The sequence below is a fragment of the Musca autumnalis genome, unplaced genomic scaffold (genome assembly GCF_047663935.1).
Source record: "Musca autumnalis isolate F117 unplaced genomic scaffold, ASM4766393v1 scaffold_5, whole genome shotgun sequence".
Taxonomy (NCBI): Eukaryota; Metazoa; Arthropoda; class Insecta; order Diptera; family Muscidae; genus Musca; species Musca autumnalis.
Genome location: NW_027412088.1, coordinates 20074631 through 20096583, shown reverse-complemented (window position 1 = coordinate 20096583; position 21953 = coordinate 20074631). Strand labels below are relative to the sequence as shown.

At 34.8% G+C, this 21953-nt stretch overlaps 2 protein-coding genes across 2 annotated transcripts; both read left to right on the top strand.

Moving 5' to 3' along the window:
• Positions 1 to 8377: 8377 nt before the first annotated feature.
• LOC141405049 (uncharacterized) lies at positions 8378 to 9727 on the top strand. The gene has a single exon (XM_073989019.1). The coding sequence runs from the start codon at positions 8484 to 8486 to the stop codon at positions 9045 to 9047; it is 564 nt and encodes a 187-aa protein (XP_073845120.1). The 5' UTR covers positions 8378 to 8483; the 3' UTR covers positions 9048 to 9727.
• A 7530-nt stretch (positions 9728 to 17257) lies between these two features.
• On the top strand, positions 17258 to 21550 carry LOC141387629 (uncharacterized). The gene has a single exon (XM_073957558.1). It carries the CDS (start codon positions 17384 to 17386, stop codon positions 20006 to 20008), a length of 2625 nt encoding a protein of 874 aa, XP_073813659.1. The 5' UTR covers positions 17258 to 17383; the 3' UTR covers positions 20009 to 21550.
• The last annotated feature ends 403 nt before the right edge of the window (positions 21551 to 21953 follow it).

Sequence of the window (21953 nt, the reverse complement as noted above, 5' to 3'; positions counted from 1 at the left end):
AAGTACGGGAACAAAGCTATTTTTGACCAAGAAAATTTCACATATTTTAGGGTTTAAAGCGTTATGGATAGGATTACTGCTTTAAATAAGTCAAATGCAATTTTTAATTTGATGTTTTTGTTCCATTTGGTTTAAAATATCAAAATAAACAAAAACAATTTTTATACATTTTTGGAAAACAGCTGACTTTCTTGCAAGTTTTTGCAAAATGTTGTTCGATAACTTTCTGCAATTTTTCTAGCTTGAGAGAGTAAAATTCACTGAGAGAAGTTGCTGGAACTTGCTGAGTAATTGTTGCTGGGAAAGTTATCGTACAGACCTAATCTGTCCTCTTTATATGGAAAAGCGTGAGAGCTTCGAACAGAATCAGAATTTGTTTTCAAAAAAATAACTTCTAAATGATTTATCATTGTTGTTGAATTCATCTTCATGATGGTGGGTCAACATATTAAAAACTACTTGACCCGATTTTAGCCTATAAAAGATAATATATACCTCTTTAAATATCCCATATAACATTTTATTCCAAACCAACATTTACCATTAAAAATATTTGACGAATAACGTGAAATTTTCTTTTATCGTAAATTACGATATTAGCAATAATTTCCACACAACACTTTGCACGTAACGAACTAGAAAATTGCACCTTGTTTTTTTTTTTTAACAAGCAACAAAACTAATGTGCCATTTATTTTAAACAACAATTGAATTTCAATATTTCCGAAAATTTTAGGATGTTTGAAAGAATTCTTCATATTAAGAGATATTCACACCAGTTATAACTGTACACTTGAGGGAAATGGCTCACTTTCATTAACTCTCCCAATTATTAACGAAAAGAAAAAGGCCAAATTTTGAGCGAAAACTTTGAATTTGTGTATATTAGTCCCGGTCCACACTAGAGTAAATTTCATTAAAAAATTCATGAAATTAGGTGTTCTTAGGCCGAATTCCCCATTACAGCAATTTCATGATTTTACTCTACTATGGAACTCAATCTAGAGACACATAATTTCATGTTAAAATTTTAGTGAAATTATTCTAGTGTGGCCCGGGACATATTTAATATTTTAATTTCGAAAGTCTAGCGTAAAATCCATTTTCTGGGTCATCCCAGTTTATTTACAATAGGGGGTTATGCTTGGTTTACATTCCACTCGATTTCAACTGTCAATTCCATTGCTCAAACGTCAAATGAAATCCAATCCCTTTCAGATGAGTTTTCATTTGACGTATACGCAAAGGAATTGACAATTGAAATCGAGTGGATTTCGTAAATGTAAACCAAGTATTAGTGAAAATGAGAAACCAACCACAATTGTGCTTTTTATAAATGGCCTGAATATTTTACGATTTATATGTTTGAAATCTGATATGGCTTATAATGGAGAGATCTTCTTACAAATTTCACAACTTTCATACATTTTACACTAAATTTTCATAACGATAACGAAATAAAATAAGTCAACGATTTCATCTATATTACATTGCATGTATTTTTTTAATTCATTTAATTATAATATTAAATTTTTTAAACTGAAATTTGCATTTATTAGTGTCTACAGCAATTGATTTAACTGCCAACAATAAACTACTTAAAATAATTAACTAAAACGAAACTTGAGTATAAAATCAACATTTTAAATTAGCCAAAAAGATGATGTAAACAAACTCTTTTAGAAACAATTTTAATATGTTATTAAAAACGAATATTTTTTTATGTAATTTTAATAAAAATAAATTTTAATTTTGTTATTATTCTTTGTAATAATTTTTTGTTTATTTTCTTTATGCCATTAAAACTAAATTTTGTCTAGTTTTGTATGCCTTACCGTGTGTTATTTTTTTAAATTTCTTTGTAAGATTTTAATTTTGTAATTAATTTATAGAATAAGTTATAGGCTAAGTGAAAAAAGAACACGAAACTGAAAACGAAAAACAAAACATCCTCAGCCATCTAAAACATTTATAAATACGAAAAAATGTATTCACATATTTATGTAATTTTGCCATTTTGTGAATGCAAAAACAAAAACGAAAGTCATAATATCACTTTTTTATACATAAATGTATGTAAGCATAGCATTCACATTATATTATATAAGTTTAAAATAAAGTATACATTTTTACTATACACACACACACATCTCTTAAAAATAAAAATTTCTAACAAACACTTAAAATTTTTTCTTAAAAACAATCTTTTTTTTTTTTTTGTTTTGCACAAAATATACATTAAATATATTACAAATAAAACAAAATCTAATCTATAAGTAATTATTATAATTATTGGATAGTATGATAATGAGAATATTGTGAAAATTATATTAAAAAAATGACAAAGCAATTATTGCTAAAAAATGAAAAAGAAATAAATGTAAAAAATATAATTAATTTATAAATATACAAGTGAATAATTCATAAAGAAAATATAAATCGTAAATGCGTTTTATTTCTATTTGAGGTTAGAACAACTTAAAGTTTTATGGGTCTATCTTGTATTGCCACTAAACTTGAGTTGCGTTGTCAGTTGTCTGCCATTAATGTCAACTCAACTGGGTTTGGAATATAACCTGCCCATTGAATCTTCGGATCGTCAAGTTTTATTTGCTGTCCCAAAAAATCATAAGTTCGGTGGAATTATTTTTTGATGATGAAGAAAATGTACAGGACATTGCATGTATTAGAAGAAATTTGAGGGACAAGTCGAATCTATTGGAATTGCCATCTGCACTGTAAGCTGATGATCATGTGGAAAGATCTGTATAATCAGTAAATTATTTCAGGTTTAAGGCGTATTTTCGATTGCCGAAGGATGTCGTAGTTTACGTTGTGGAAACGTTAAAGGATGACTTCAAAGTAAGTTACAGATCAACAGCAATACCCCCACTTTTAAAAGTTTGCGCAGCGTTGCGATTCCTGGAGGACGGAAGTTTCCAAAAGTCCCATGGCAATGATTTCAACAATTGCATGGCTCAATCTACATTGTCGAGAATTTTGAAGGAAGTTGTCCACTTGATAGAGGACAAATTGTGCCAAAATTGGACCGTTTCGAAGTTGACAGAGGAGGAAAAAAGGCAACATAAAAACTATTTTTATTCAAAAACGAAATTCCCTGGTGTAGTTGGCTATATAGGATGTTCGTCATTTGTACTTAAACTGAACCTACTGTATTTGTCACCAAATTCATTTGCAAAAGATTTGTTGCTGTCCGCTCCAAAGGCGATAAATTCACTTATGGTGATGGACCACCACCAGTGTCGTTGAAGTTTATTTTGAGGCATTTTCTTTTTAAAATTTGCTTTAAAGTGAATCCAGACTCTCTGCCACTCTTCAGGTGTTCGTGTTGGAGGTCCTTGGCTGTTTAAACTGTCCGAAATGGCCCTCCACGCTTCATCCGCTGTGGCTTTGGTTTCACCAAAAACCCAAACTCATCGGGATAAGTTTGGATTTTCACTCAGTTTATCAATTAATATGTCGAACTGTTGCTTTGTCGTTGTTTTTACTATATTGATACACAAAATTAATTAATGATGCAAAGAATCAATAACTGTTAACAAAATGTTTATTTTTCCTTCTATTTTACTTCTTGTTTCTTCAAAAATGTTCACTGCAACTGAAAATTGGTGGTTGCTGAAAAACAGCCGCTTCGTCAACTGAGATTCGCAACTTCAGGTGAGAGTTGCCATACGTGGATCAATTTTGACAACTGGCAACGCCACTCAACGATAATTGTTATCGATGATCAACCTCTATATTTCAAACAAATCCTCATAAAGAAGGTTAACCCTGCAAAAAGCTCTAATATAAACAGCATATTAAGCTCAAAAGACTGGGCGTATGAAAATTGAAATAAAATGTAATAAAAAATATTGCACATTTTTCTGACAAATGCTCGCCGACCAAACACTGTTTTTATTAAAGCAGTTTCCGTTGCCCACTGTACCTCGAAAACGAATAAACCGATCAGAATATTTTTTTGGGATTATTAAGGACGTAATAATCTTGTCCCTAAGCGAAGCGGACTTAAAAACAATCCATATTTAACAAAAATGGTGAACTGTCAAATTTTGATTTCAACTAAAAATATAGGGGATTATTCTGAACGAAAATTCCCCGTGAGTTTTTGTCTTTCCGCCGTTTCAACTTAAGGGAGAAAGTGAGAAAACTCACGGGGAATTTTCGTTCAGAATAACCCCCATATTTAATTTTTTGCCATAAATCCGTCAAAAAAATTTTAGAAAAGAAGTTTCTCGCTTAATAGCAAGCTTTTTATGTGTACAATAATCCTACAAAAGCATGAAGATCGGATCATCCGTTTTCGAGTTACAGTGGGCACCGCTTTCAAAGATGTCATTTCGAGAAAACCGCATTTAAAACTTTAATGTTACATAAAAATCACCACGAATTTACTTTTTCCTTTCTAACGGACATACATATCTCAGATAATATTTGTACGATCTACTTGGAACCAATAATTTATTTTTTTTTTAATTTGATAACTGTCCACACTAGCGTGAGTTCTTTAAAAACAAGTAAAAAAGTATCAGTCGGCTTTGCCAACAGAGATATACCCTCAGCCTGTATATATTGAAACAATTTTTTCTCAAAAAAACGTATGTAGTTAGGGGTTTTTAAAAATTTTGGGAATTTGAACCGACAAAAATGTTCATTAGGATTAGAGATCAAAAGTTTTGCGGAGGAGATACTAAAAGTAATGGATCTACATTGGTCATTATGGAAGTGGATCTCCAGCCACTACATATCGTCGGTGTCATGCTTAAGTGTTCCATACGCCATTTGCCGGATTCGAGAAAAACTCAAGTTAATGTTTAAGGCCATACAGGATAAAAATGGTGCAATAATCCAATACTTTAAGAGCACAGTTCTACTTAACTAAACTCATAGAATATATCAGTAGTTTATTTTAGTCAGATATCTGTGATAGTCTAGAAGTTATGGCCAATTTTTAGAATTGCAAAAAGTTGCTGAATTGTTTCATGGAATCTTTTTTTCATGTTTTTGGCAGTTTGTGTCACATGGAACACGTTTTGTCACATTTTAACCAAAACACTTTTGTTCAATCGTGTTCCACCTCCCTTATATGAAGTGCTACTGTGGAGTTTAAAAATCAGGACTTTAAATGAAACATTTATTTTTCTCATACAAATACAATAAGGACCATTATTTAAGGTTTCCTTAACACTTATTTAAGGGATTGCCTCCACTTATCACTACTTTTTTGTGGTAAAAATTTCGATCGGACAAAACGGATTGATATTTTGCATTTCTAAGGTAACATAAAACATTTAAACACGTTTTTCTTATAATACCATTTTTGTAGTCGTTGTCCACACTAGCTTCAAGTCGAATGGACGTTTTTGCGTATATTTTTGTGGACTTGCATCAAAATTTTGTCTTTAAACTAGGGATTTTTTGTTTAAACGATTGATAAATTTCCGTTTTCATATAACAATACAATATTCAAAAATATTTGGATTTAGAAACTATTATTCTTCAGTTTTTAAGCAAGTCCTTTAAAACAATTTGTTCCATACGCCACATTATTCGTAACTTGGCAAAAATGAGCAATTTTTTGTTCCAAACGCCATCGTTTTTGGTGCGGAACAATTCGTTTTTGTCTCTTTTTGTTCCATACGCCAAACGACATGGATATGGAACTAAAAAGTTCAAAGTTGTTTTGTTCCATACGCCAGGCTTTATAGATGTGGAACAAAACGACAAGATTTTTTTGGGTCACAAAGCGGATATGGAACATACTGGCATCTGAATATCTCAGAAACTATAAGAGATAGAGAAAAACCGACCAAAAAATCTGAAAGAGCATGGTTCAAAACCTTGTAAGGTACCTTTATCTCAAAATGTCAAAAATCGCGTATGGAACACTTAAGCATGACACCGACGATATGGTACCATAGGGGGTTTTTACTCCCTTGCCCCTGAAAAAACGTTTACCATCGTAATTGAGGCAGCGAATGCAAGTTGCTTCAACAAAAATCAAAGTGCTTCTATAGCAGGTCTTAAAGTGAACTTATCCGAAATTTTGTGTGGGAGGTACCGGATGGAGTGGACAAATATAGACCATATTTGAACCTGGCCTATATCTATATATTAGGATGTGTAAAGTATGGACCAATTCGGCCACTCCCTTCAAGAGTTACCGTATGAACAAATGTTCCGAACATTTTTGAACTTTTGTGGGGGAGGTACCTGAAGGAGTGGATCGATATGGCTTATCTTCAAACTTAAACTATGTTTGGACAAAATATTACTAAGGCCAAATTTTGGACCGAATCGGCAGATCCGCCCATCCTCGAACTTAAACTAAGTTTGGGCAAAATATTACGAAAGCCAAAATCTGAACCGAATCGGTTTATCCGTTCGAGAGTTATCGTGAGATCCAGGCAGACAGACGGACGGACATTGCTCAATCGACTCCAAATTATCTGAAACGCATTTTGTCCAAACATACTTGGGGTCTAAAACCATTATTTCGATGAGGGACATTTTGCCCGTATGAAAGTGTATATACCCTCGTTAGCATAATGGGCCGATTCCGTACAGCGAGGCGAGTCATGTCGCGTCGTCTATCGTCTCTGTGACAAAATTTAAAAAATGCACTACGTACAGCGATAGAAAATAATCGTCGATAACAAGTTATTTTTATTTTTTTTTTTTTTGTTTTATTTTTATTCGTTGGTAAAAATGAACGGCGACAGCTAATTTGTTGTCGCCGGAAAGTGAACATTGCGGCGACAAAATTTGACGTCGTCGCGCGACTTTTCCATACGTAATGGAAAAATTGCAACTGGCAACGCGACACGACTCGCCTCGCTGTACGGAATCGGCCCATAAATTCTGAGGGTATAAAAATTCATGAAATTAGGCGTTCATAGATTGAGTTCCATACAAAAGTAATTTTATGAATTTTCTGTAGTGGGGAACTCAAACTAAGAACACCTAATTTCATGAAATTATTTCATTAAAATTGCTTTAGTGAACATTTTCTAATTATTTCAGCTAGTAAAAATGTAGGTCACATATCATTGAGCTGATGACACCCACTGACATGAAAGAAGTTCCCTTTGTAGCTTCTATGATGTTTTAGGACACCCTTCGCAACGGAACAAAGTGAAACCTTATGATTCGTTTAAAACGTCTTTTAAGCCTGGTTTAGACTATACATTTATTTATTAATTGCATTTATGGTTATTCTGAACAAAAATTCCCCGTGAGTTTTTTCACTTTCTCCCTTAAGTAGAAACGGCGTGATCTCATTGAAAAACATTCATGAAATTATGCGTTTCTAGATCGAGTTCCATAGTAGAGTAAACTCATGAAATTTCTGTAGTGAGGAATACGATCTAAGAATGCTTAAATTCATAAAATTTTTTTTAAAGAAATTCACTCTAGTGTGAAAAGGACAACTTAAGGTGTGTTCGTTTACTCAATAATAGCTGCGTTCCTTTACTTACCTGAGGTTACCATTTTAACCATTTGTTACCATTTTTAACCTGCAAAGCTTTCCTTAAACCCGAAAAGTGGCAAAACTGGAAGCAATTTTTAAGAGAGTGAGAGAGGAGAGAGAGCAGAAATGGCTTTCTCTTCTACCACAGGCTACCAGACAAAAGGTAAAAAATGGCAGAATTGATTTTTCGACTTTTGTTTGACGATTATTTCACAATGAAGAAGAAAATGGACGAAAAACAGAAGAAAAAGTCGAACGCTGACAAAACTAAATTGAAAACTGTGAAATAAAAGACGAAAATTGATTTTTTAATGTTTCTTTTTGACATTGCAGCCAGATCTACCATTTTTCCGTTCCTTAACTTTTCTGGTAAAAATGTTCATGAGAGAGCAATTTTGACACTTTTCTCTTTTACCACTCTTACTATTAAAAAGTAAAGGAACAAAGCTAATATGTACAAGTCCAGTAACTTCTTGTAAACGACTAAGGTCTTTTGCATTGTACTGTGGAGTAAACGAACAACATCCAGTAACAATTCGTACAAATTTTTAGTAAACGAACACACATTTAAATGCACTGGATTTACTAAATCAAGCATAGTCAAATGGTCTGTTCCTTTACTTTTGAAAATGGTAAAACCGGCAAAAGTAGTGAAAGTTGTAAACTGCACCCATATGAATTGTATGGTCTCTGAAGTAAAGGAACGCTTTTCGAGTAAAAAGTGGTAAAACTTGAAGATTCTTGCACGTAAAGGAACAGAGCTAAAACCTACTGTAACGCTAAAACCTATTTCACCCTTAAACCAACCAAACATTCGTACATCACGTACGTCATACGCTGTCTTTGTTTGCTATCATTTTTCTTTGATTGAGAGCCTCTCCGTGTTCTGTCAGTTCTGTAAACAAAAACACGAACTTGGAAGGATATCCAAAGTAAAACTCAATCGTCTCAATAGCGCTGGAACATACAAGCCTCCATTAATCCTCCTATCATGGATATTCACTCCATCTGTCGAATATGTTTGGAAAGTTTACAGAATGACCATGCCTATAATTTATTCCTTGTCGTCGGTCTCAAGAAAAAATTGTGTATGTGTACGGCGTTGTCGGTGGAGGAGAATGATAAGTTCCCAAAGAATATTTGCGAGGATTGTTATAACCGCCTAAATGATATGGCCGATTTTCAGAGACTCTGTGCTGATTCGGTGAAACGATTTCAAGAGCTTCTTGCCAATCATGTTGACACCAAATTTGAACCCACTACTTGTGATATTGAGGAGGAATCTGAGTCTGAACTAATTGATGATGTCCCATTGGATTTTCCAGATGATGAGGACGACAGTTTACATTATGATCCCTTGTTAACAAATAATATGTCCGTAAGCAAAAGGATACCAAAGCGCCAAGTCAATCCCATTACAGAATGCCAGATTTGCCATCAGAAGTTTAAGAAAAACAAGAACTATGAGAAACACATGGAGTTGCACAACGTAAGTTACCCTTCCAGTGCAAGGTGGAGAACTGCCAACGAGGTTTCACAACAGCCCATGGACTAAGTTTGCATGTGGAACGGTCACACGATGAAGTTATTGACAAGATTCCCTGTACACAACCTGGATGTGAAGAGAAGTTTCCTCGTCGCCGCATTTTAAATTGGCACTTAAGAAGAGCCCACAATATTAACAAAGATTTACCACCTAAGGCAACAAAGTCACATGCCTGTAAGGAATGTGGAAAGGACTTCAAATGTTCCATGACATTAAACAGACACATGATTAAGCATAGCGGGGCTTTTTCATTACCCTGTAATTATGTTTGTGCCTATTGTGGGAAAACATTTGACAAATTTAATGCTTGTAGAATGCATGAAATTACCCATAGCCAAGCTGAAAGGGAAGCTATGAAGCCAGATGAATCTTGCAGGAAATTACCAGCGTTAAAGATGGAGCAGGATGAAGTGCAACAAAAACAAGGTGATCATATAATAGGTGTCAAAACTCAACTGCAACGAGAAACAAGTGAATCCTCTTACCAATATAGATCGAACTATAGCTACTGGTCACTGAATTACGACCATAACAAATCACATTTTCTGCAGACTGACATTCTTTAAAGAAATTATTTCTGTCTATAAATTAGTTTAAGCTTAAATTTTCTATTTATACACACTTGTTTCCATTTTGTTAATTATTGTGATATGTTACCCTTTTCGTGCAATAAATATTAATTTATAAGATATCTTATTGAGGTTTATAATTCGAAGGACACATAAATTTGTGGTTGTGTCGGTTGGTATATTGGCCTTTCCTTTTTCACATGCAATAAAATCTTAAAGTCATTAAGCTCAACAACAACGTGAAACCTAATAAAAAATGTTTCTGTTCAATAATTCCATCAAAGGGCCAAACCTATAGCACTGCGTGTGCGTTCAAAAATACAAAAACAAAATACATGTGTACATGTATTTCGTAGAAACTATCGTCATTCATTCGCTAATAATATTATTGCCGATATTCGAAATCGAAGATTTCCCTGCCACAAACTGAGCGACGAATGAATCGTTTTCAATTCGTTTTCGTGTGTCGTTTTCGAACGAAATATCCGCAAAACTATCGACCCAGCAAACCAAATGTCTGATGTCCGACACGTCTGAACAATTTCGGAAGCAAAGTCGTTCAGATTTCGTTCCGATTTCTAAACGATTTTTCGGAGAGGAAATAGTTCAGATATTGTACCGATTTCGGAACGAATGTCGGATAGAAATTTCCTTTCCGAATTTCCCAAGGATTTTCTTTAGATTTCGTTACGAAATCGATCCGATGTCGCTACGACATTTCGTTTCGAAATTATGTCAACCACTTCATACAACTTTCGTTAAGATATCGTTACGATTTCGGATCAGATATCGGACGTATCGTCCGAATTCGTTACGATGTCGGTACGATTGGTTTGCTGTAGTGCGATTCTCTAAATAATTTTTCGAATTACCGACAAAAATCGGTAAAATTAAAACGCAATATTATGAATGAAACGTTCTTATAAAAGTTGACAACACTGTTGTTGTCGGTAGAAATTTACGACTACTATTTATTCGTCGCTAACTTACCGAAAAACATCGTTAGTTGCCGAAATTATAAGCATTTTACTTTTACCGACATTTGTCGGTAACTCAAAAATGAGTTAGAGAATCCCACTACTGGGGAGAAACATTCGAAAACGATATCGCTTTTGATAGCAATGGTATGTTGGGTATTTTTTTGAAGTTTTAGGAACACTCGAAAGAAAAAAAATTGAATTGACTCAAAGCTATTGACCCAATTTACATTAGGCGAGTTTACTTGCGGCAATTGTCAGTTTGATGGAGAGAGAGGTGAGGCATATGGTAACCCTTTGCCTCTCAGCCCCCTCTCTCACCTAAAAACTGACAATTGCCGCAAGTAAACTCGCCTAATGTAAATTGGGACTTAGCTAACCTTTCAAAGTCCCAATTTACATTAGGCGAGTTTACTTGCGGCAAGTGTCAGTTTGTAGGTGAGAGAGGGTGCTGAGAGGCAAAGGGTTACCATATGCCTCACCTCTCTCTCCTACAAAATGACAATTGCCGCAAGTAAACTCGCCTAATGTAAATTGGGACTTATTAAACCATGTAGTTACCCAGCAAACCAAATGCAAAGTCGTTCAGATTTCGTTCCGATTTCTAAACGATTTTTCGGACAGGAAATAGTTCAGATTTTGTACCGATTTCGGAACGAATGTCGGAAAGAAATTTCCTTTCCGAATTTCTCAAGGATTTTCTTAGATTTCGTTACGAAATCGGACCGAAATCGAACCGATGTAGCTCCGACATTTCGTTCCGAAATTATGTCAACCACTTCATACAACTTTCGTTAAGATATCCTTACGATTTCGGATCAGATATCGGACGTATCGTCCGAATTTTGTTCCGATTTCGTTACGATGTCGGTACGATTGGTTTGCTGGGTAGTTACCTTGGTCGATGGTCAGACTAGCACGATTTCAACATGGCGACGTCAAGTTTATAGGCGAGGGGTATGAAGTAGTGAAACCCATGTACATGGTTTTCTGTGTTTGTTGTGTTGCCTCTTCTTGTTGTTCGTTGCAAGATTTTTTCTTCCATTTTCTTTCATTTTTATTTTCTCAAGCAAACGTTAAGAACAAAGCAAGCATAAAAAGATTTAATAAAAACATTAAATTAATGAAATAGTGAAAATTTAACTATGTATTAATATTAATTTAACTATAAATGTTAATTATTTTGTGCTGTTTTTAGTTTATTTATGTTTGTTTTGTTTTTATTGGTATGAGAAACACAACAAACGCGAATGGTAAAATAAAGAGGATACGAAAAAATCTGAAATTTCACGTTAACGTGTGTGGACACTAACGAAAATTGAAAAGAAATTTTAACGAAATTGGTTTCAAGAAACCTTGCTAGTCTGACCATCGACTTGTTAAATACGCATTGGGTTTAAACTTTTTTATACTATGTTTACATTTACGAAATCCAATCAATTTCAAATTTCTATTCCATTGCTCAAATGTCAAATGAAATCCAATCGATTTCAGATGAGTTTTCATTTGACGTATACACAAAGGAATTGACAGATGAAATCGAGTGGATTTCGTAAATGTAAACATAATGTGTGTTCGTTTACTCAAAATTTGTACAAATTGTTACTGGATGTTGTTCGTTTACTCTACAGTACAATGCAAAAGACCTTAAGGCCTGCGTACATAAGCTGCTCTGCCTGATTGCCTTGCTTTCCTGCTTCATTTTTAACATAATAAAAATAAAAGAATAAAGAAGGCCGAGGAAATTTCGAACTGGGTTGCCCTTTTCTTTTTTATTCTTTTATCAGAAGTAAGCAAGGTAAGGGGTAGTTTACACTATATGTAAATGTCATATGACATGAAATTTACCATCGTTATATATTCGCTAATATGTGCAATATTGGAGATTTTCCTTACGCGATTTACTCTGTGCATCCACACCAACAAAAATGTAAAAAACTACGTCTCCACATTGCCTCCGTGGGTAGATATAGAATATTTTTATTTCGTGTCAGATGACATTTACATATAGTGTAAACTACCCCTAAGCAGGCAAGGCAGCTTATGTACGCAGGCCTTTAGCCTATTACAAGAAGTTACTGAACTTGTACAAATTTGTACGAATTGTTGAGTAAACGAACACACCTATAGTATTACACTGACAATTTAAACCGACTTTTTCCTCTAGCGTTATTTTAAATTGTCAATTCCATGGAATATCTTTCAAATAGGTCCCGGTCCACACTAGAGTGATTTCAATGAAATAATTTCATGAAATTAGGAGTTCTTAGATCGTGCCCCCACTACAGCAATTTCGTAAAATTATTTTGGCATGGAACTCGATCTAGGAACGCCATGAAATTATTTCATTGGAATCACTCTAGTGTGGACCGGGTCTAAATAGGCGTATATGTCAAATTAAATCTCATTTGAAATCTATTGGATTTTATTTGATGTTTAAGTAATGGAATTGACCACAGTTTATACAGTTGGCCATTCAGAGTTCTGTTAACAACATTTGACAACAAACATAATAGATTGTTCATTATTGTGATTTGATTTCCTTTGTATTTTATGTATTTGACAGCAAACTAAATAGTCAGGGCTAACTAGTTTGGGCTGAATGGCCAACTGTATAAACTGTGGAATTGACAGTTGAACTGGCGACGAAAACAAAATCGGCAACTCGGAAATGAATAATAGTTATGCTTGGTTTACATTTACGAAATCCACTCGGTTCCAACCGTCAATTCCATTGGTTAAATGTCAAATGAAATCCAATTGATTTCGTATGAGATTTCATTTAACGTTTGAGCAATGGAATTGACAGTTGAAATCGAGTGGATTTTGTAAATGTAAACCTAGCATTACATTTAAATAAAACAAAATTTGTTAATCATAACAAACTGCCTGTCTACAAATACAAATTCTTCCTTCACAAGATTTTCCAATTAAGGCCTGGGTACATAAGCTGCCTCGCCTGCTTGCCTTGCTTGCTTCTGATAAAAGAATAAAAAAGAAAAGGGCAACCCAGTTCGAAACTGGCTCGGCCTTTATGTATTCTTTTATCTTTATGTCAGAAATAAAGCAGGAAAGCAAGGCAAGCAGGCGAGGCAGCTTATGTACCCAGGCCTTTAGTTTCATCCAAGGCATGTTTAAAAACAACATTAACTCTGTTCCAGAACTAAAAAGTTTTTACAATTTTTACCACTTTTACGCATTTTGCGTTCCCGTACACAAAATTTATATGAAAATCATTTACGACTTTTACAACTTTTACGATTTTTACCACTTTATAAAGTACGGGAACAGGCCAATTGGTGTTATTAAAAATTTAAAGCAAAAGAAAATATTGAATAATGGGGTCGTTCTAAAAACTATCTCAGGAAAAACATAAATACATTTTGAAAATCCTCTAAAATAGAACAAATTTGAATTAAAATGTAAATATAAAGCATTCAGAACTGTCGTAGGTCATAGTTATTACACGTTTACGATGAAAAGAAGTATTTTATGGCATGGTAGAACAAATACAAGGTAAAGTTAATACTACAACAAATACAACTCGAACAACAACCACAAAGGAATTTGTTTTTGTTTGTAACGTTACTGCCAGTTGTATTTGTAAACAAAACAAGGAAATGTCTATAAATTATTGGAATTTAAAAAACTAATAATTATTCACATTTGGTTGAATATTTTGGAAAACATGAATGAAAATTCGTTACATTTTCAATTTTTATGGTTCCACATCATTCCACTAAATGCATAAATTTTCGCAGAAAGTAGAATTCTTGCAGAAAAGTTTGGGGTCGCTGGAAATTCATAGAAAAAGGAGAAGCTGTTTCAATGTTTTGTTTTAGAAATCAAAGAAGCACATGTTTATTAGGGCTTTATTTTTTTAAATTTTAACAAAATACCTCACATATTAACAAACGTTGTATCGCCTCTACAAGCGGTGATTTACTGCGCGGCTTATCGTTCGAACTTGGAGGAGGTTACATATCATTGATATGAAGAAGTCTTTCTGGGAAATGGTTTTTTCCGAATGATATATTTTTTTTCTCAAAAAATATATGTCCCTAATGTACATCGAAATAGAAATGAATGTATAAAATGTCATATGAAATTTGACACTAACACTACAACCCAGTTCAGTCAGCTGGGTATTGCTGCTACCTTTTCTTGTTCTACCATGATTTTATGGTAGCAAATTTCGAAGTTTCAAATTTCATGAGTAAACCCTATTACATAGTCCCGGTCCACACTAGAGTGATTTCATTGAAAAAATTGCATGAAATTTTGCGTCTCTAGATCGACTTCCATAGTAGAGTAAAATCATAAAATTGCTGTAGCTTAAGAACACCTAATTTCATGAAATTTTTAATGAAATTCACGCTAGTGTGGACCGGGACATATAGAAAACCAAATTTACAAAAAAATAAAAATACAGATGATTGTCACTTCTACCTTAGTCCCGGACTACACTACCGTAATTTCATTGAAATTTTGATATGAAATTATGCGTCTCTAGATCGACGTCCATAGTAGAGTAAAATCATAAAATTGCTGTAGTGGGGAATTCGATTTAAGAACACCTATTTTCATGCAATTTTTAATGAAATTCACGGTAGTGTGGTCCGGGACTTATATAAATGAGCCTCGGTTTCATCAACCTCTCTTAAATCAATTCCCGTACTTTTTAATAGTAAAAAATCGTAAAAGAGAGAACTTTTTAGTTCTGGAACAAAACTAATAGATCATAAAGCTATAATATATACAGTAGGGTGGGGCGATTTGAACACCACCCCGGTCGCCTGTATTTTCTGATTATTGGGATTGTACTGAGCAAAAAAGTCCACTAGACCATATGTCTACGGTGAAAATCGAGCCCCCGGATTTTGACTTGAAGTTTTTTTTCAAGGTTTTTTTTGGATATTTTGGCATATATGTAACAGCCAAACCAATGAGATTTTCGATCCAACACAAGGACAAAAATTGTAGACAAGACAATAATTAAGAACTCTCTAGTACACAGCAAAAGCATTGGAACGCTCCTTCAGGCAGTTATGGCCCCGAGAATGTGCACAATTTTCGGAAAATACCGATAAATTATACTGTGCTACAAAATTTGACTCAAAGTCAGTGGTTGGAAATTTCCTTTTGGAGATGAAAGCCCTTGGTGAGTTTACTAAAAACGCAAAAGGAAATTTTCAGGATAGATCAAGTTTCTGAGGTATGGTTTGGCCAAAATATCATTGAAGAAAATTTCAAGTCAAAATCCGGGGGCTCGATTTTCACCGTAGACATATGGTCTAGTGGACTTTTTTGCTCAGTACAATCCCAAGAATCAGAAACTCCAGGCGCCCACTATCACTTTTTTCCTTCCATACAAATCGCCCCGGCCTAATATACAGGCTATTATTTACACTGGCGATTTAAAACAACTTTTACATCGAGTGAATTCCATTGAATATCTGTAAAATAAATGGCGTAAATTCCCAAAACACCTGCTTTTATGTTTGGTTTACATTCGGCGTCTTTTCGTGATTTCGAAGGCGTTTCGTGATTTCGCGCGGAATCATGCAAAATTTATCATGATTTCGCATACAAAAATGAAATCATCTCATTTCGTGATTTCAGCGAAATCAACATCGAAATCACAGTACACATGATATACAACTTTGCTTTTGCCTAAAAAAGTACCAAAAGTTGCAACACTTTTCACGTAATACAATAAACAAGGTAGATGTGCGAATTGCTGAAACAACAAATTTTAGTATCAAAATTTGTAAACAACGTGAAAAATATTAAATAACTTTCTTACAATGCTATTTTTCATTGTGTTCCCGTACTTTTTTAATGGTAATTTTAGAAAATAGATCTAATTGTAAAAAAATTTCTCCCCCATACAAATTTCCTAAAAATACGGAAACGGGAAATGACGGAAATTGCAAAAACTCCAGCAAAAATGTCAAAATCAACGTATCAGCTATAATATTAGATACCAATGAACATATAAACATGCTTGCTGCTAGTTTCTAATAGGCCAAAATTGTATGGCAGAAAACAGGAGAAGAGGGTGTTATTCGGCGCTATTTTTGTTTAAAGAGAAGTGCATGTCTTGCTAGATTTCGGAGTACGGGAACGCATTTTTAGCACTAAACGGGACAACTACTGCACGTACTAATATTTTGTAGGTTCTGAGCACAACTTTTATCTATCAAAATTTATTATTATGATGTCTCAACTATAAAATCATTATTTATTTTTTTATTTTTTGGTACTATACACAATTGATATGATATATAGATAATTTTACGATAATTTTTTAAATAAAGTTGTAAAGTTCTGTATTGTCGAATATTTTTGATGTTTAATTCAATTTACAACAACATGTTTTGAAAATTCATGTTCAATCAGCTGCGCATATGCATATACCCAGATCATTGTGATATGTTTGAAATCAACAAAAAATAAGTGTAAACACCGGGGTGTATTTCAGGATTTCGTGAAATCCAATGGATTTTGGAGCGCAAGTGTAAACTTGGCTTTAAATGCAAGAGTGAAATGCGTTTTAACGATGATTTTGGGCAAATGCCAACATCAATTCCCAGCCATGCGTTATACGTCGTCGTTTAGTTAAAGCATGTGAAACCAATTTTTATTCTTTATCGAGAAAAATATTGACTGGAACTTTGACATACCGTCTTCGAGAGAAGTGATTGATTTTTGTCGCATTAAATTTGTGTAAATTCGTCGGAGAAAAGAAAAACAAAAACACGAAACGAAAAATTGGAGAAATTCCTAGTTTCCAATCATGGATATTCATTCCATTTGTCGAATTTGTTTGGAGTATCTGAAAAATGACAATGCCTACAATCTGTTCCTTGTCGCTGGTCTCAAGAAAAAATTGTGTATGTGTACGGCTTTGTCGGTGGAGGAGAATGATGGCTTCCCCAAGAATATTTGTGGGGTCTGTTATACCCGACTTAATGATATGGCAGACTTCCAGAGACTCTGTGCTGATTCTGTGCAAAAATTCCAAGAACTGGTGGCGAGCCATGTTGTCACCACTTTTCCACCCAATACATTTGATATGATGGAGTCTGCTCCATCCACAGAGCCAATTGAGGGAATCCAATTGGGGTTGGCCGATGAGGATGAGGATAACTTAAATTTCGATCCTTTACTTACGAATCATAAAATGGAAATGATTGACAACGAGGAGGATGTCTTTAAGATGTTGGAAACTGTGGACAAGGAGGAACCAGAGGAGGAGGATGAAGAGTTTCAAACTAAAGTGGAAAAAGAAGAATTTAAAGATTCGAATACCGAGGAGTCTAGCGATGATGACAAAGACAGTGATTTTGAGTTTCAATTTGGCGATGGAAATGACAATGATGATGATAGTGACAGCGATGATGACAAGCCACTGGCAACAAGGGTACGACACGTCAAAAAGGAGTACAAAGAAGATCAAACTGAGGATGATGAGGCCAAGGATCCAAAGGTGAAACCTAAACGCAAACGTATACCAGCAGCCGAACGCCATCTACATCGAATCATAGATTGCCACATTTGCCATCAGAAGTTTAAAAAAACCAAGAACTATGAGGAGCACATGAAATTCCACAACGATAAGTTGCCCTTCCAGTGCGAGGTGGAGAACTGCAAACGTGGTTTCACAACAGCCTATGGTCTACGCTTACACGTTGAACATTGCCATGATGAGACCGTTGAGAAGATACCATGCACGCAGCCTGGTTGTGACATGAAGTTCACTCGTCGTCGCATCTTAAACTGGCACTTGAAGAGAGTACACAAAATTGCCAAGGAGGATGTTCCTAAATCATATCCTTGCAATGAATGTGAGAAGGTGTTCAAGTGTCCAATGGCATTGAAGAAACACATGTTCAAGCATACCGGTCAGGAGCTGCCATTCCCCTGTAATATCTGTGGTAAACGTTTCGTTATTAACAGTGCCCTCAAGGACCATCTTATGCGGCACGCAGGTATCAAGAATTATGTGTGTCCCTATTGTGGTGTGGGTAAGACTACTCGCCAGGAATGGAATACCCACATTGCCACTCACAACACCGAGAAGAAATTCAAATGTGAATTGTGTCCTCATGCTTCGCACAACAAACAGAACTTGCGCATGCACGTACGAGTGGTGCACGAGAAGATCAAGGATTACGCCTGCCAGTATTGTGGTAAAACATTTGGCAAATCAAATGCTTGCAAAATGCATGAAATGACCCATACTGGTGAGAAGAAATGTGAGTGTAAAGTTTGCGGTAAACGATTCCTCTATCCAAAGGGACTAACAAAACATTTGAAGACCCATGAGAAACGTGTACTAAGGGCCATTGAGGTTTATCGCAAGAGGCAAGTGGAGTCGGGTGAATTGCCGCCAGAGCAGGCGGAAACCATTCCCGAACTACCTGATCCCGATAATACTCAGGAATCCCATCAAAAGGTAGCTGAAGAAATTCTCAAGGTTTGTGCTGATTCAGTCAACTCAATACCAAAAGATCCTAGAAGGGTTGAACGGGTTGATATTGCCGATTTAGCTGGTACTGCTGTTAACCCCATATCACAAGTGGCCCTACCTTCGTGGTCACCTCAAATTAACTTTATGATGAAAGAAGGTAAATACACATGTCCTGATTGCGGCCAAGGCTTCAATGGTTCTGGAAATCTTAGAAGACATCACAAAATTGTCCATCAGGGCGTAAAAGATTTCGCCTGCAGATTCTGTCCCAAACGTTTTGCTAAAGCACAAACTCTAAAGCATCATGAAATGACACACACCGGTGAAAAGCCACATGCCTGTGACCAATGCGGTATGCGTTTCATTCAGGTTGTTGCTCTAAAACGTCACATGAAGGTGCATCAGGAACGCCCAACAATTGTTCCTTCCACGGTTTATCAAGCCAAGGAAGAACTGGCCATACAACAACGTGATAAATATGAAGCCAAACGTAAGGCCCAGGCAGAACGTGAAGCTATTGCTGAAGAAGCACGCAAACAACTGGAAGAGTTGAAACGTCAGGAGGAAGAATTGCAGCGCAGACAACGGGAAGCATTAGAAAATGTACCCAAAGCCATTCCCAAGGAACGTTTGCCACCCGGAGCAGATATATCTATAGCCACAAATGTTTTGCCCACTGATTTGGCTGGAAGGCAACGTGAAGCTGCAGCCGAGGAAGCACGCAAACAATTAGATGAGTTGAAACGACAAGAAGAAGATTTACAACGTCGACAACGTGAAGCTTTTGAAAATATACCAAAAGCCATTCCGAAAGAGCGTTTACCACCTGGAGCAGATATATCAATTGCCACAAATTTATTGCCGAACGATTATCCATCAACAAACACCAGCAATAATGACAACAATGTCTATCATCAGGAACATGTAGTTGATATGAATTACAGATAATGTAGTAGCAATACACATGAGTTTTAAGAGTACACAACTACTTTCGCATAAGCTTTGCAATCTCCTATGTGAATGCAATTATAATCGTAGACTGGGTAAGTCGTTAAATACCGAACCGATTTCGCATAGAAATTCGCTAGAATTGAAAATATGCAATAGCGCTTAAAAAGAATCACTTCTATTTTATTTTCTACATACCTATAAGCATTTCGAGGATGAATGAATGTGTTGTTGTTTTAATAGATTTTCGTGCGCGTACACAATGTGGTATAGATGAAAGGGTTGATCGAGGAAGATGATAAAGGAGGACCATAAAATAAGTATAAAACTTCTGTTGGTTATGAGGAAGAGGAATCCATTTTCAAAATTGTTAAGCTGTTCCTATATCGGGCTTTAGAATCTATCTGTTTTCCACATTTGTCTTTGTTTTATTGTTGTGTTCTTCGTTTTTATTTATGCTTATTTATTTTGTTTATAATGATGTTCAATCTTTTGAAGGAAATAACTTATACAAATTATGTACAGGGCAGAGGTTGCTAATCTGCTTGGGTTTCATATTTATAGTGCAGTCAATTCAAAGTGATGTTTTTTACCATATACCATAAGAAGGTTATATTAAATTTCACATTTCGTTCGTACGTCTAAAAATGTTCATCTGAGACCCTATAAAAAGTAAATAGTCCTAATTATAAGGGTTCTCCGTCTAACAATCTTTTGAAATCTAGAAATATAATTTGGTACTAAACATTTGGAAAAGGAACATATGCATCGAATTAGATAATAATAGTTTTTTGATGCAGTGCACAGAGGGGAAACATAGGCCTAAAGTTGCTCAAAACTCAAAATTTGAAAATCGTTTTTTTATGAAAAAATGTTGATAAACGGCAACCGGACACTTTTCTACATTTGCTATAACCATCCTCGACTTTGTAAGACTAACCAATCCAATGCAGCAGTCGATTGAACTCAGCCATACTGAAAACAAAAAGTAAATTTTCGAAAACTAAAAATTAGGTGAACATTAAAATTACATTATTTTCGCGAAAATTAATATTTTTTAAGACTTATTGTTTTTGTACAGTCTCCGAACAAGATTAGCATTTACAATTTTCAGATTGATTGTACATATTTGCTCTTTAATAATGGTGATACATATCCTCTTTATGAAAATTTTTTATGATAATTTTTAAGATTACTACAATTTCAATAGTGAAAAAGTCTATTTCCCCGTCGTTTCCCGACCATAGTTTCTTCTAATGTTTTATGCGCTTGAGTCTCAAATATCAGATTCAATCATAAAAAATTGCGCATATTTGCGCCAATCCGAAAAAATCTAATATTTCTCAACTAAAATATGAAATATATTTATATGGAATTGCAAGGTTTACTCACACTAAATTTTGCTCCGCCTTATAACCGGGGCTCTTATTTATCAGACTAAACCAACACCTATCAAATATATTTGCATTATTCAGATACATTCACGGCTTTTCTCATGTGAATTGAGAAAAATTTAATTTAAATAAGTTTCAAAAAATAAAATTTGGAATAAAATATATGTATATGGGACTATATATACATCTGTACCGATTTGTTTGAAAATTGGCTCAATGGTTTTTTAGGCTAGTTTAGGTTGCATGTGTCAAATTTCAGTGATTTTGGTGCATTTTTATCTCATATCAGATGCGAATATATATGGAAGCTGCATCCAAATATGGACCGATTTTCATTAGTTTCTATAGGATTAATCCTTGTACAGAAGATATGCTTTGTGCAAAATTTTATATCAATCGGACTATAAATGAGCTTTCTAGGGCTTTTGATCAACTTTTAACATACATTTCCCCTCTGTGCAGTGGTCGAAAAGCTCTAAATAATACAGTGACCACCTGAAATGACTGATGGGCGCGATATCTATTTAGAAGAAATAACTCCCAAAAATAAG